Source organism: Prionailurus bengalensis, chromosome C2, assembly GCF_016509475.1.
Source record: "Prionailurus bengalensis isolate Pbe53 chromosome C2, Fcat_Pben_1.1_paternal_pri, whole genome shotgun sequence".
NCBI lineage: Eukaryota > Metazoa > Chordata > Mammalia > Carnivora > Felidae > Prionailurus > Prionailurus bengalensis.
The window spans coordinates 81,098,351-81,114,438 of NC_057350.1; the positions used below are offsets into that span (position 1 = coordinate 81,098,351).

The window sequence follows — 16,088 nt, forward strand, 5'->3', positions numbered from 1 at the left end:
CCATCCCCCCACCTCTCTCAAAATAAATAAACTTTAACATTTTTTTAGAGATAAAGACTACCCCAATTCCTGTCAAAATCAATCTTATTTTCTATAACTTCATTATTGTACTTTTCCTTGTATGATCCTACTTCCCCATTTTGGCATTTGCATGGTGTTTGCCTTCTATGCCGTTACAAATGCGTGCCGAACAACATAAGTGTACTGCCTAGCTTTAGTTCTCCAGGAAATGGCACCACTCGTCTCTCACGTGACCATGACACTGCTCACAGGCGGGCCGGCCCATTCTCCCAGGCCCCAAATTCTTGGAGGACAGGCGCTGTGACTATTCATCACTGTCTCCCAGTGCCACTCACAGTAGGTGTTTCCTGGGGACTCACTGGGCTGAACAGAATTCCTCTTCCCATTATCAGCTTGTTTCCTAGCCAATCCTGAGGAGGGACTGGATGGTGGCATAAATGCATGAGGTGGTGGGATTTTGTAGGCGCCAGGAAGGTCTTTTCCTCTCTCTTGCAGCTGATGCCATGATCCCAGCTCACAGGGATGAATTTTATGGGTTGAAAAAGTGGAAAGTGACCCTGGAGCATTAGTGCACTCCCTGTCACATCACATCACAGCCAGGAAGGCTGCCCCGAGGGTCACAGGAGAAGAGGAAACCAAGGCCACACAGGAGGCCTGGGAGCTAGGAATAGGTGTGGGGGGTGGGGGAGGCAGCCTGAGGTATTGCAGAAGGTCCCTTCCAGGCCCAGATAGCGGGTCCCCGCCCTCCCAGCTCACCAGCTAAGAGGACCTTACAGAGAATGAGGGCCACTGTAAAATGCGGCAAGCACAAATCTCCGTTCCCAAACTGACTGTCACTTCTATTTTGAGCTCCCTTTCTACTGGGATCCAGACAGAAACCCAATCTTTGTTGATAGGGCATTACATCAGAGTTCCAGGGAACGTACAACACGAAGGCATTGGGTGCTGGGGTCCGAAGTACATACGGGCATCACTTGTTTTGTTGTACTTTGCTTTACTGCACTGCGTGGACACTGCATTAAAAAACAATTTTTTTTTGAAGGTCTGGGGCAACCCTGCATCAAGCAAGTCTGTCGGTGCTATTTTTCCAACAGCATCTGCTCACTTCCTGTTTCTGTGTCACATTTTGGCAATTCTCGCAATATTTCAAACTTGTTCACTATCATTACATTTGAACTGCTGCAATCTCATGATAACACTTGAATGGATGAAGAGTTGCTTCTCATGCACGAGCCAAGAAAGCGGTTTCTTGAGATGGACTCTACGCCCGGTGAAGACGCTGGGAAGACCGTCGAAATGACAACAAAGGATTGACAACCTCATACGCTTCGGTGATAAAGCAGCGGCAAGGTTTGAGAGGACTGACCCCAAATCTGAAAGAAGTTCTACTGTGGGTAAAAGGTGTCAAACAGGATCGCATGCTACAGAGGAATCGTCTGTGAAAGGAAGAGTCAATTGGTGTGGCAAACTTCACAGCTGTCGTATTTTCAGAAACGGGCACAGCCACCCCAGCCTTTAGCCACCAGCACCCCGAGCGGGCAGAAGCTAGCAACACCCAGGCAAGACCCTCCACTTAGGACTCCCTGAAAGGTCAGAGGATGCCTCGCATTTTTTAGCAATAACATATATTTTTTAATGTTTATTTTTGAGAGAGTGCAAATGGTGGTGGGGGGGGGCGGTGGCAGAGGAAGGGAGACAGAGGGTCCAATGGGGGCTCTGCACTGACAGCAGGGAGCCTAATATGGGGCTCGAACTCAGGAACCTAGAGATCATGAGCTGAGCCAAAGTGGTACGCTCAACTGACTGAGCCACCCAGATGTCCCACAATAAAATATCTTTTGATCAAACAGTTTTTGCAGACACAGTGCTGCTGCACCCTTAATAGACTACAGTATAGTGAGTGTCATGTGGTTTAGGGGGACATATCCAATCCCTAACGGGAGGGGCACAGTTCACAGAGAAAAGGAATTCTCCTCTCTCCTTATTCCTGCTTCTGAGATTTTTTGTCCAAACATTTTGGCTATCCTCTTGGGACCTCAGTCCCTTAAGGGTTTTAGGATTTTGGAAACCAAGGTAAAGACCTTCCTTCCATCCTGCTTCCTGTCCTACAGCATCCTTTCCCTGAGGTGCTGGACAAACAACTTAGTCACGTGAACCCAAGCAAGAGCAAAAGGAAAACAACAACAACAACAACAACAACAACAACAACAACAACAATCGGTCAATATCTCAAAGATGCTGTTTGCTACGTAGGTGAGCATCCTTCTTCCCGGGGGAGTGGAGAGATTCAGGGCTCCGAGACTCCAGCTGTGTCCTCCTTGGAGATAAAAGTTGACCACCAGTAGTTCGTTCCCTTAGCAAGTAAGGAGAGAGGGATAAACTTTTTGAAAAACACGTTTATTTTAAAATTTTACATCATCTTTGGATAATTCATGATCGGATCAGGCACGGTGCAGACACTTCTGAGATCGAGGTCTCCAGACCAACGTGAACAGTTTCTGCGACTGAAGAGCCAGGGGACCTCATGATATAGGATAGAGCGATGGCTACTGACGAAGACGCGACCCCCTCAAGACGGGGACTTTCCAAACGCAGCGTGCAGTCACCATTTCTGAATTATCTGTCGCAAACATTAAACATCTCACCAGACCAACAATAATACCCCTAGCTTATCTGCAGTTTACTAGTTTCCATAGACAACACAGAATTAAATTAATTTGATCCCTTAGATGAATAATAACAATTAAAGCTAGCATCTACCCAGTGTAGTCTCATTGTCCACACCAACACCTACCTCCTGCTGATGGAATGCCACCTGCCTCTCACTGTGATTCAGAGATTGCAGCAAGCACGTCAAATCAGAACATAAAGCAATGTTTTATGGGCCCGGGCCCGGAGAGGGGAAAGACTCCCCACACAGCAAGAAGCGGCCCAAGTGCGCTGCCTATCCCCAAGCAGAGAGGTCAGAACTGCAAGCAGGGAGGAAGAGGAGGGGGAGGAGGAGAAGGAGGCGGGGGGGGGGGGGGTACGGCGGGGGGACACCCTCTGCACGTTCCACTGCCTCAGATGGTTTCCTGGGCATTCCAGGCAGGTGTCCCAATAGGAGAGTTAATTCCCTGATGATAGGACCCCTTCTCCGGCCTCCCTCAAAGCAAGGTCTTGCCCAGGTGTGAGCACACAGCAGGTCCTTAGAAAAGGAAGGAAGGGAGGGAGGGAGGAAGCCACCATGCGCAGGGAACCTCCTAGGACAGAACCAGGATAGGTGTTTCATATAACCCTTAGAACAGCCCTGTGAGGTAGGCTCATCATCCCCCCATTTTAAAGACGTGGAAACAGAGGCTCAGAGAGAATTCACCAATGGTGGCATGGCTGGTAAACGGGGCGGGGGGAGCATCAATTTGAAAACCCGGGGCTTCTTCCTCTGGGGTCCTTCTACTCTTCTATCAACCAAGGGTTTGGCAGCAAGTGAGCCAGCTCCAGCTCCCAGACAGCTGATCTAGAGCTCAAGCTTGAGGGGCCCTTGAGCACATGAGGCCAGGAGTCCAAACGCCCGGGTCTAGGAACCCTGGCTCTACAGCATTACTTTGTGACCCTGAGCGAGCGCTCTGCCTTCTCCACACGGCAGGGCTGGCCTAGCCCAGTATGCTTCTCCACCAGGGAATGGGGTAGCACAACTACCCAGGAAGCCTGTTGGCAGACCAGGGTGCGAGGGCCTCTGTCTGGAGACTCTGACGCTGCACCGTTGCTGGAGGGCCAGAGGGCATGGCCGTCTGATAAACCTTGTGAGAATCGGTTATGATCTCTAAGGTTCTGACTTCCGAGAGCAACTTTAAATGCTAGGGAACCACATCCCCACTCCCTGAGAGACATCCCGCAAAAGGCCCGGGAAGGTCAAAGAAATCATCAGATCGGGATACTGTTGTAAAGCAGAAAATGTTGAAAAATAATTTGAGCGAGAGAGAAAAAAAAAAAAACCCACTGCTTTAAAGGGGAAAACAAGATGGCAGTCAGGGGTGGGGCGGGGTGGGCGTTAAGGAAGCAGTGGGCGCAGTGTGCAAATCCCACTGCAGGGTAGGGTCAGGCCAGGCTGAGCATGGACAAATCAGGTTTTTGGCATCTGGCTTGCCTGGTGTCTGCCAGGGGGCTGCACTCCCTGCCTCAGACGGGTTGGGGGGGGGTTCCTCAAAAAATCATCTGAGCCCCTAAGTTCAGGCAGACCTAAGAGAATAAATGTGGGCAATAAAGGCAGAAAGGAAAACGCAACTCAAATGAGTCAAGCGTCTGCTTGGCCTGTTTCTCCTCTTCCTCTAAAATCTCCTCCACAGCCCAGCTCAGAGAAGCCCTCTCCGACCGACAGACAGAGCAAGTGTGCGGCCCCTCCCGAGCTCGCAAGCAGCTGGAGGATGGAGCCTGTGCCCTTCTGTGCCTCTCATCGCCCTGTGGAGAGGATGTGCGTTCGGCAAGACCCTTTGCCCACAAGCACCCAGGTTAAGGACCCGCCAAACCAGCTAGAGTGACAGGAATGCCACCTCTCCCGAGGGCATGGAGCTTGGCAGCAGCTTTGTTCTAGAGGAATCGAGGATGTGTCCTACGCTCCCTACCACCTACTGGTCCCCAGAGCCACCTTATCATCATTTAGGGCAAATCATCATTTAGGAGAATTTCTTTAAAACACGAATTCAGTATCTAGGAGCAGATTTCAAGCAACAGAGAGTGCTGGTTTGTGAGAATAACGCCACTCCCGTGGGGAAAACAGCCCAGCTTTGGCAGCCCTGGGGAGAAAGGTGGATCCCGCATTTGCCTGTATGTGGAAAGAATGCTAGGTGTGTGTGCACATGTGTGTGGCAGGAGGCTCTGGGGGTCACACACACACCTCTGCAGCTACGGGGCAGGCTGGACCTGGATGCTTGCTCTTGGGACTCCTGCAGCCCGAGGCTCTTGCTGACAGAAGGCCCACGGTGCAGGCTGTGATTGTTCGGGAATGTGATCTGCCCACGCTCGGTGGAGAAGGGTGAGGGGACCTGACCAGGAAGCCCACGCTCAGCAGCGAATTCTCCGGAAGCCAGGCAGCGTAGCTTTCCCAAGCAGGTAAATGTCCTCATCTGTCCCCTGGTTGAGGTGTTTCACCAGATTCTTCTCAAAGAGTAGGGGGTGGTAGGCGCCCATCGTGCAGGCGCTGTCAAAGAACTTCTGGTAGTAGTAACACACATCAGTCTTGCGCTTGGACGGGAGGAACTCATAAATATCCACCTGGTCACACAGCGTCATCATGATGATGATGCCTGAAAAGGGGAGCGGAGGTAAGTCCTGCCCAGCGACCCACCCCAGCATCCTGAGCTTGTGCCCCATGAGCCCGGCAGCTCAGGGACCCAAATCTGGGGAGATGTCTATCCGGGGTTTCTGTTTATTGCTGTGATTCCCAAGCTCTGCCAGTAGGCCAATCCCACAAGCTGTTCCTCGGGACGTTGTGTCCTGTGTGCCTTTGTATCCCTGGCACCTAGGTCAGAGGCTGATATGTGACAGGTCCCCCCCTAAGCACTAGAGGACTGAAGCGCTCCACCGGTCACCGAACTTATCAGGGCGAATGAGCTATATGCAGAGAGAGGACAAGACGACTGAGGTGACGGGACCATCACACATAGATAGTACTTTCTAGCACTTTTACATCCCATAGGAGCCTGGTGGATGGTGCTCATTGGGAGAAGTTGCTTCTTGCAGTGCTTAGGGAGATGGACCTTCCCCCGGGCCGGGAGGAGGGCAGTGGGAACAGGAGCACACATGGTCTGTATCACTGGGCTCTGCTCCTTTGGGCAGGAGATGCAGCCGAAGCGGTGTTGCCAGGCTGGTGCTTCCAGAACACTGTGCCAACAAGAGGCTGGAGACTCCTGCTACCACCCTCCTGTCCCCACCTGGCTCAGACATCGCCTGCAGGACACGTCCCTCGCCATCTGCCCCAAGGGGTGATCCGCCCACTCCTCCTACCACACAGGCTGTTGCCAGGATACAATAAGATGGTGGCTCTCAGACCCCTCTGTCAGCCATAAATATGGGGAGCGTTTGCGATGAAGCAGTTCTCACTGATAGCAAAACTGTAAACTGCTTAGCAGCAATTTTGTTCCAGAGGAATCAGTTATGGGGAAAGCCCTCTCTGGCTGCCTCTGGTCTAATGTGGGGAAAAAAGACAGCTCTGCAATGAACTGATGAAGGCACAATGGAAGTGCTTCCAGAAATTACGGGAGGAAGCACTTCCTATGGGAGAGGTCTTCCACAAACTTCCTGGAAGCACAGGTGTGGGGCCCGGCAGGGGCCAGTAGGGATGGGCACGAAGGGGGATTGGTGGTACAGGGGACTGTGTGGGCAAAGGCAGGGCAGTGGCAACGGGAAAGTGCTTTTCCAACCATTCCTGTTCCAAAGGGCTCCTGGAAGAGCCCCAAATGCACACACACATCTAAACGCTGAAGAAAAAAGTATGAAGAAGGTGTGATACTGAAATGGCCCCCATCCCTTTCTATAAGGAGTGCCTCTGACATTCAACGCTGACTTGTTCATTAACTTAGGGTACAGTTGCCACAGGGCTATCCTATGCCAGACCCAGAAGAATGCATCAAACTCAGTCCCCACCCTGAGGTGGTTTGCATTCCAGAAGGAGAGCAGGCAAATCATGCAATGGGGGGTGGCAGGGGCCAGCCATCCAACCATCCATCCATCTTTCTGTCCATCCATCCCCAGGGAAAGGGGTCCCCTGTGGGGGCTCAGAGGAGAGTTTCCCTTCCATGCATCCGAGAAGAAAGTATGAAGCCAGCATTCAGGACCGTCTGGACTCAGACCTCAGCCCACCCTCACCAGCTCCCTCAGCTCCATTCATGACGCCTAAACCCAATAAAGCTTCACAGCTCATTCCTCTTTCAGGAACATAACTGGGGCACTCACTGGATTAAACAAATTTTTGAAATCCAGAATAAAGTATTACTGAGTCTCGATTTTTCCTCGGATGCCAATATGGCTCAGCAGAACATTATTACTGATCCTGTTTTTATTTAAAATGTTTGATATTTCACTCAGCATCAAATCTTGCATTCGTTGTGGTTTTGAAGAGAGTCTGTATTGATGTTATTTGTTACTGAAATTTTTTGGTGCTCCCTTAAATTGTATACCTGAGGCAAGTGTCTTCCTCGTCTCATCTTCCAAATCCCAGCCCTGCTCTTCTGCTTTCCTGCCCAGCCCCCACCACCAAATCTGCCCCTTGACCAGGCCTGGGCTGACGCCACCCCTCCACAAAGCTCCCTCCTGGCACAACCAGGCAGCTACTCCCTCCTGGCCTTGGACACCTGACTGAACTCCACCACCAAAGACCCTAATGGATAAGGATTCTATCTTGTGATCTCTGGATCTTAGCTAGAATTTGGCACAGTATACAAATACAACAAAAACCTAGCAATTGTTTGGTGAGCAAAGAAACGAATGAACGAATGAACGAATGAGATCCCAGAAGAGCGCTGACCGCTTCTAGAAACAAACACGAGAGGTCCTTCCCCAGATGCAGACTCACCAAGCATCCCAGAGGATGGGGGGTTGGGCTGAATCTCCTCCGGGGAGACTTCTTGAATGATGTCCCACAGCTCCCAAGGCATCTGGGGCCTGAGGATGTAAAAGGGCTGATCGGGATGAAGCTTGCGATAACTCTTATAGTTCTCAAAGAAGCTGTAGTCAGGGCTCTGGTACCACTGAAAGAGAAGGAAATGGTCTTCTCAAGGAGAGGGATGTGCCTCGGCTCGGAGCAGATTCCAGACTCCTCCACGTCACAGCACTCACTTGATAGCACAGGGGACCCAGCACATAGCCTATGCTCACAGGGGATTCTGAGCCTGGTGACCCTGGAACAGCCTCAGACTTCAGGATCATAGTCTCTGGGAAAGCTGCCAGAGCTCAAAGGGGCCCTTGGCACCGTCTAACCCCACCTCTAAGGGGGCAAAAACTGGGGCACAGCTTGCCACATCTGGGGGGTTCAAAGTCCCTGTCCTGACCCTGGCCAACTTCTGTTTTCAGGGAGATCAGTGCCACACTGCGGGGGCTGAGGTGGTGAGGGTACCAGGGGTCACCAGAGCCTGTCGGCTCCTGCCGGGTCTGACTCCAGAATCAAGTGTCCCCAGAGGGTCCCCAAGCACCCCGTCCTTCTGCCCTAAAACCATTCTCCTGTGGCACTGAAGCCACATCAGGGAGAGGCCAACCGACGTGCAGGACAAACAGCGAGAGCGCCAATCTGGAGAGGCTGAGGAGCCAGCAGGCCCGAGACTTCTGTCGCCTTTCTGAAAGAGTGCCCCCTGCTTAGTAAACCAAGCCCTGGGACAGGCGACTTCCCCTCTCCACAGTCCAGTCTCCTCACCTGCAAAAGGGAAATAACCACGCTTCTACCTACTTCCCTGTGTTGTTACCAGAGTGAAATGGAAGAATTCTGGAGACCGGAAGTAGATCAAGCATGGTGATTCTGTCATAGGAGTAAGAGTAACCATTGTCTATTCCTGCTGATCTGCGCCAGAAATAACTGAATTAGGGGCGCCTGGGTGGCTCAGTCAGTTGGGCATCCGACTTCAGCTCAGGTCATGATCTCACAGTCTGTGAGTTCGAGCCCTGCGTTGGTCTCTGTGCTGACAGCTCAGAGCCTGCCTGCTTCGGATTCTATGTCTCCCTCTCTCTCTGCCCCTCCCCTGCTCATGCTCTGTCTCTCTCTGTCTCAAAAATAAATAAAAAACATTAAAAAAATTTAAAAAAAAAAGAAATAACTGAATTAGATGAACACAACCCCACTCCAGTGAGAAATTCGGGCCCTGTTACTCCTGATCCATACCATAATTAAGAGATGAAAACACGGCACCATGGGGCAGGGCGCGGAGGGCACTGGTATAGGACGGGAATACTTCCGCGCTGCTATTCCGGATGAAGTGTGTTGTCCTCAAACTGAAAGAGCCAGTCCTCAGGGATGGCCCAGGTCAGCCATGACTCTCAAACCCAGGAACTCAGGGACATCTACAGGCAAATAGAAGACTCATCCCTACGTCCCATGGATACCCACTTACCTTTGGGATATCTGAATGGTAAACAGATGGGTCCCACACAATTAGGATTCCCTCGTTGTACAAACTGTCTTTGAGGAAGCGCCCTTCAGTGGTGACCAACTGCAAGAAGAAGCAGCAAACTGTCACCTGGATGTCGACATGTAAACATTCTGCTTGTGGTAGTAACTGACAGGTCACAAGTACCACCTGAGGCCCCAGGGCCCATGAGGCTTCTAAGTTTCGGTGCAGCACTTAAATTTCAATGACATATGAGATCAGCTGTCAACACTCACCCTAAAAGGCACATGTTGCCCAGGTGGAAACTGAGACAACAAATGGCGGAAATCAAATCAAGAATTGTTTGACAATAAAAGCCAGAATCACAATAATCCCTCCCCACCTCGACCACTCACCATCACGAAGGGGCGACCTAATCAGTGTCACTGCAGTGTCTCAAGAGCGACTGTGGGAAGGTGGGTGGTCTGTGTACAACCCAGGGAACACCAACTTGTCATTGGCCTCGGAGGTCATTCAGCCATCTCGTCGCCCCCAAACCTCCCCCAAAGGTAGGAAGGCCCTGGAAGCCTGAAGAATATAACCCCACTTCCTCAGCACATCTTTGAGACAAGAAATATTAGTGGTGGGGATTATGGAGTTGCACTGGGTGTCAAGGAGTCCCCAGACAGTCACAGGGGGCCAGGGTGAGTATGGCCATGAGGTGAGTGAGTATTAAGGGACAAATAATAGCAGGCCAAGCCAGGGAAGGGGGGTGTAGGGAGAGGGAAGGTGTCCCAGACAGAAAAAGCAATGTGTGCAAATCCCCAAATGTGAGATTATGTGAAAGAGACTGCTGGGCATCACCCAATATTCATCCCTTCTTTCTTCCTTGGAAACAAACATTTCTGCTTGCCTCAATACATGGCTATCTAAAATAAAGACTACCTGAAATAAAAATGTCCCAGCTTCTCTTACAGCTAAGCATGGCCACATGATAAAATTCTGGCCGAGGGTGTGGGAGCAAGTGTGACTTGCAGGAAGTGTCCTTAGAGGCAAAGTCATGCCTTTCCTTGTTCATTCCTCTTTCCTCCTGGCTCAAAGTAGATGTGATGGCTGGAGCTTCAGCAGTCATCTTGGACTGTGGAGTTGAAGCCACAGGACTGAAGGGCAAATACACAAGGTAGCAGGGGCCTGGGTTCCTGACACACTGGAACACCATAGCAGCCCTGAAATGTCTACCCTTGGAGTTCTTTTACATGAGACAGAAATACATTTTTATCTTGTTAACCTAGTGTTGAGGGGTGGGAAGAGTGTTCCTGGCACTTAGAGACAAACTTAGTTCTACTTGGTACAATGAGGAGCTTGTCTGGGAATTGCAGGTTGTCCAGTGCAGCTAGGATACAAAGGGAGAGCTGGAAGGTACCAGAAAAACGTAAGCAGGGGTCATGCCAGGGAGCTTAGGGTTTCTTCAGTAGATTATGGGACCCGTGAAGTCTTTTAAGTGAGAAGGATCTCAACAGACTAGTGTTCTGGAGTCTCTAGAGTTTCAGAGAAAGGAGACCAGGCGGAAGCTGCTGCTGAGGCCTAAGAAATGATGGAGAAGGAATGATGACAAAGAGTTACAACTGTCAGCTGTAGACCTGCAGACTTGTTGGGTGTTGAAAGTGAAGGAAAGGGGGCTAAGGGTGACTTCCAGACCTCGGGTCATTTCCTAAAATGGTAACATGGAAAGAAAAGCAATGGGCATGTGCCACTGGGGGCGAGGCAGGGATGTGAAGTTCAAGGATGAGACAACTGGCCTTGAGTTCCACAGCTGAGGACCACAGGAACTAGGAACCGAACCCACATCTTCTGACTTTAAGGGCGGTCCTCGGTCTGTGAGGAACATTGTTAAGTCCCGGCACAGATATTCAGTGCTGTGGTCCAAAGGCAGAGCAGGTGTCCCAACAAGCTGGTGGCAGGAAGGCCCAGAGAGCAGCGGCCAACCTCCTGCTGTTTTATACTTGTCTTCAGAATTCTACTGCTTCACTCCCTATTCCCATCCTTCTCCACCTCAAAGCAGCAGGTATATTGAGAGCATAAGTCTTTTCCTGAGCCATGCTTCTTTCTATGCAGAGTACTGACACCAGGTGATGTATGGGTACTCAGGAGGATTAGAGAGACCTGGAATTTTTAAGATGTCTCCAGCCCCTCTCCAGTAATCTTCTTAGTATACGAAGCAGGATGCAGGTGGAGCCAAGTTCTGGCACCCTAAGACTTTGCCACCACCTGTGGCTTCACTGTCCTCAGAAATCCCAAGCGAGCTGCTCAAAAGTCTTCTCCTTTACGATAAAGGAGAACAACGACGATTGCAGCAGATGCCCTTTAATGATGTTTACTACAAGCCAGGTACTTTTCATACAGTATCTCAGTTCATCTTCGCAAGAACCCCAGGAGGTAATTATTAATATGCTCATCTTATAAATAAGGAAATAGACACAGAGATGCTAAGAAACTCACCCAAGCCATCTTGCTAGTAAGCAAGGGGTCTGAACTAGAGCCCTTTTGTCTGGCTCCAGAGCCCATACTTCTGACCTACATACTACACTGCCTCCCACAAAGAGGGCAGGGGTGGGTCACCCATGGGTCTTGGGAGGAGATGTCAAAGAAAGCATTTGATGAGGGACATAGACATGTCAATGGGAATGTTGCTTCTTGTGTGAGTTGTAGCAAGTCACAGCGGGAAGATCCTTGAGGGACGAGATCCAAATCTGTCATTTTCAGAGGGGTAAACTGAGTTCCGTAGAGAAAAGAGACTTGTCCAAGGCTACCAAGTGAGCTTGGGACAGAGCCAGAACCAGAGTCTAGAGGCTGGCTCCTCCCCGAGTGTCTGTTTTCCCCCCCACAAGGCTATATTCATAAACCACGAGGCCCTTAAATAAGTGAGCACACCAACAGGGGCCGGGCCACCCTCAGTTCTCACCACATATGGTGGGGAAATGGCTATTCACCCAAGCCACTTGATGAGGCAAATGACAAAGCAGGACAATAAGTGCCAGTTTATCCAGAGGAGGAACAGAAAGTGAACAAAGCCAGGACCCGTGCGGGGAGAGGGAAGAAACTAGCAAAGCACTCCTCAACCTTACATGGACCGGGCTCTGTACTTACCACATTAATTCTGATGTGAGATTTAAAGATGTCCTCAAAGACAAGAGAGCCTCAAAACTGCTTGGGCAAGTGGGGCAATGCTTCATGTCTAACCCACTCTGTGGTCTTAGGAGGGCAGCTGCCCCTCTCCAGGCTAAGGTAGCTTATTTTTAGGACATTATCACCCTGTAAGGCCCTGCATGACCAGCCATGCCTGGACAGCATCTCAGTCTGTCTTGTTTTCAGCTGCAGCAGAGGGCACACGGGAGAGAATCAAAGTCTTTCCAAATGCTCCTGTACTTAACCTTGTGCAGAGTCTGACCTGAGTTCAAGGGATCCCAGGAGCCTCATGATGAGGAAAATAAGTCACTGCCATAGCAACGGAGCCCCAAGGAACACCTGCCAGGAAAAGGTTACACCAGGGAGATGGAAACCTATTTAAAATACTCTCTCCAGTCACAGAGTAAGAAATGGTCACTGCGGAAAGTTAGAAAAGACAAGAATATACACATATATCTATATATGGAAGAATAAAAAAATAACCCCAATCATTGCATTCTGCAGATCTTACCTGAATGGTTTTTATTCTTCCCAAATCTTTCTTCCCTCAGTTATGGACTGAACTTTGTATGTTGAAACCCTGACCCCCAACTGGACTATATTGGAGATAGGGCCTTCAGGGCAGTAATTAAGGTTAAATGAGGTCACAAGGATAGATCCCTAATCTGAGAAGATTGATATTCTTACAAGAAAAGGAAAAGATGCCAAAGATCTCTTTCTCTCCACATGCGCATAGGGGAAAGACCACATGAAGACATAGAGAGATGGTGGCCATTCACAGACCAGGAAGAGAGCCTTCATCAGAAACCAACCTTGATGGCACCTTGATCTTGTAGCTCCGGCCTCCAGAATTGTGAAAAAACAAATCTCTGTAGTTTAAGCCACCCTACCTGATGGCTTGTTACCTGGTACTTTGTTATGCGGGCCTAGGAAACTAATATACTCTGTGTGTGTGTGTGTGTGTGTGTGTGTGTGTGTGTGTGTGTGTGTAGATACTGATATCTTAACTATACAGTCTAGACTTAGTCGTTTTGTTAAACTCACACAGCAATTAAAGTCAATGTCTTCTCACGTATCCCTCACGGTATTTCCCAGCCCCAAACAGAGTATGAAAAGGAAGCTCTAAGGTTCCATAACTAGCCCAAGACCACACAGCCAGGAATGGATGGAGCTTGGATGCAAATCAAGGCCTGTCTGATCTTTTCCCACTGCACTAGACAACCTTCATTCGAAATAATAAGGGATAACAGAAGAAAGAGTGTGTTCTAGCTGATTTGCGAATTTGCCAGAGTCACAAAGGGGGTTAGTGCTATAGGGAGACAAACAAAGGGTGGTCAGCGTCTTGAGTAGATATGAGAAATGAAGTCTTGACCATGGTAAACTGGACCTGGACAGGAGGTGCCCAGGGCACCTCAAATGGAAAGCCACCAAGTCAGAGGGGCCTGAATTCTACCAGGCATCCCAGGAAGTCATCAAAAGAACCATAAGTATGGGGCGCCTGGGTGGCTCAGGCAGTTAAGTGGCCAAATCTTGATTTCAGCTCAGGTCATGATCTCAGGGCCATGAGATTGAGCTTCAAGTCGGGCTCCGCATTGGGCATGGAGCCTGCGTAAGAGTCTCTCTCTCTCCCTCTGTCCCTCTTCCCTGCTTGCTCTGTCTCTAAGAAAAAAAAAAAGCCCCTTTCTGGAAGGGTAGATGACAACCACTTCCTGCCTTTTATAAGTGGGGTATGAGGGGATCATTTATTTTTTGTCCTTTGCCTATGGGGTATCTGGCTAGTCACGCAAGAAAATTGATCTGGCTCTCGCTGCGCTGCCCCAGAAGTAGGAGCTTGGGCAAAGATGGATCAATGCATTCATTAGGTACTATGAAGTATTTAAATAAGAAAGCTGTCTCTAATCCATGACACTGTGTATGCATATATTCAGGATAAAACGAATAACGATCAAACATTTAAAATGCAACAGATAAGTCTAGAATGAACTGGAATATCTTGTTATGCCAGAAGATACAGAGTGATAAGAAAAATGATAAGAGCATGTATGTCATGGGGAAACAAGAGCTAGCTTGAAGGAACTCCCACTGGCCAAATCTGAAACCATGTGAATGCCAAAGTAATTTGGAACACTGGTGTTCCGTTGAAAAACCATTAAAAACCATTTCAATGAAACCATTGAAAAAAAAAATAAGGAATCCATGAGTTCTTACCAATAAAACATAGAGAAAGAAAGGAGAGGCGGGAGGGAGGAAATAAATGGGAGGAGGAGAAGTGAGGGTTACACTTACAGCAGAATTCTGAGTGCCAACCCAGTGATGCGGGGCAGGGAGAGCTATAGTTAGAAAGTACCATTTTGCAACCATCACAGTAAAGACTGGTTCAGGCAAAAGTGAGCCATGAATGCGAAATATAGGAGGAAATTTTGATGAGGAGCGGGACAGTGGCACAATATTCAAGTGTTCATCCACAGACCATAAAGGAAAAAGAATAAATGTTATGTGTATGTGTATCCCGATCCTGGACTGGCTCTTGTACTAAAAAAAAAAAAAAATGCCATAAAAGACTAAATTATTAGGTCAATTAGGAAACAGATCTGTCTGGAATGCAGACAGATTAAAGTATGTTATCAGTGTAAATGTATGAAGTTCATAACTGTACTTTGGTTGAGTAAGACAATATTCTCATTCTTAGGAAATATAGACTGAAGTGTGTATTAACTTAGTCTGCTCAGGCTACTATAACAAAATACCAGAAACTGGATGCCTTGAACAGCAGACATTTATTTCTCACAGTTCTGGAGGCTGGGTAGCCCAAGATTGAGGTACCAGCACATTTGGTTTCGCAGTGAGAACCCACATTGTGGTTTGCAAATGGCTGCTTTTCTCCGTGTCCTCACCTGGTGGAATGAAAGTGAGCTCTGGTCTCTCTCTCTCTCTCTCCCTCCCTCTCTTTGTTCTTATCAGGACACTAATCCCATCATAGATCCCCTACCCTCAAGACTTCATCTACATCCAGTCATCTCCCAAAAGCCCCACTGCCAAACACCATTGCACTGGAAGTCAGGGCTTCAACATATGAATTCAGGAGAGACACATTCAGTTCATAACATTCTGTCCCTGGATCCTCCAAAATCACATCCTTCCAACATGCAAAATACATTAATTCCACCCAACATCCCGGATGCCTCAACTCATGCCAACATCAACTCTAAAGTCTAAAGTCCTACGTCTCATGTAAATATCTAAATCACATAAGGGTGAGGTAGTTCATCCTGAAGCAAAACTCTTCCAGCTGTGAACCCATGAAACCAGAAAAGTTATGTCCTTCCAAAATACAATGGTGGGACAGCATAGGATGGACATTCCCATTCCCAAAGGGGGAAATCCGAAGGAAGGAAGAAAGAGGTAACAGGTCCCAAGGAAGGCCAAAACCTAGCAAAGTAAATCCCACTAGATGCAGAGGTTTGAGAAGAATCTTCTTGGGGCTGGGCCTGGGTGGTTCAGTGGGTTAAGTGTCTGAATCTTGGTTTCAGCTCAGGTCATGATCTCACAGTTCATGGGTTTGAGTCTTGCATTGGGCTCTGTGCTCACAGTGCAGAGCCTGCTTGGTATTCTGTCTCCCCCTCTCTCTCTGCCCCTCCCTGCTCTCTCTCTCAAAAATAATTAAATAAACATTTTAAAAAATCCACTTTGGTTCAATGTCATGCCTCATGGACCCACTGGGGCCAGTCAGCAGTCATACCCCCAAGGCTCTGAGTAGCTGCCATCTGGCCTAATAAAACCACAGCAATGCCCCCCTCCCACCTTTGAAACCAAGGACGCAGCCCTGATGAT

General features: G+C 49.1%; 1 protein-coding gene across 5 annotated transcripts in view; it reads right to left on the reverse strand.

Annotated features, from left to right (window-relative positions):
* Positions 1-2,399: 2,399 nt before the first annotated feature.
* The window catches only part of ST6GAL1 (ST6 beta-galactoside alpha-2,6-sialyltransferase 1), a 120,530-nt gene continuing 106,841 nt past the window's right edge, over positions 2,400-16,088 (reverse strand). For 4 of the 5 annotated variants that reach the window (XM_043594633.1, XM_043594634.1, XM_043594632.1 and 1 more), the window contains 3 exons: positions 9,096-9,194; positions 7,571-7,745; positions 2,400-5,303 (listed from right to left, as the gene is read on the reverse strand). In XM_043594633.1, the coding sequence (XP_043450568.1) occupies positions 5,062-5,303; positions 7,571-7,745; positions 9,096-9,194 (516 nt within the window). In that variant the 3' untranslated portion in view covers positions 2,400-5,061. Of the gene's footprint in view, positions 5,304-7,043; positions 7,109-7,570; positions 7,746-9,095; positions 9,195-16,088 lie in introns of those variants that run through there. The other variant, XM_043594636.1, reaches the window with a different exon arrangement.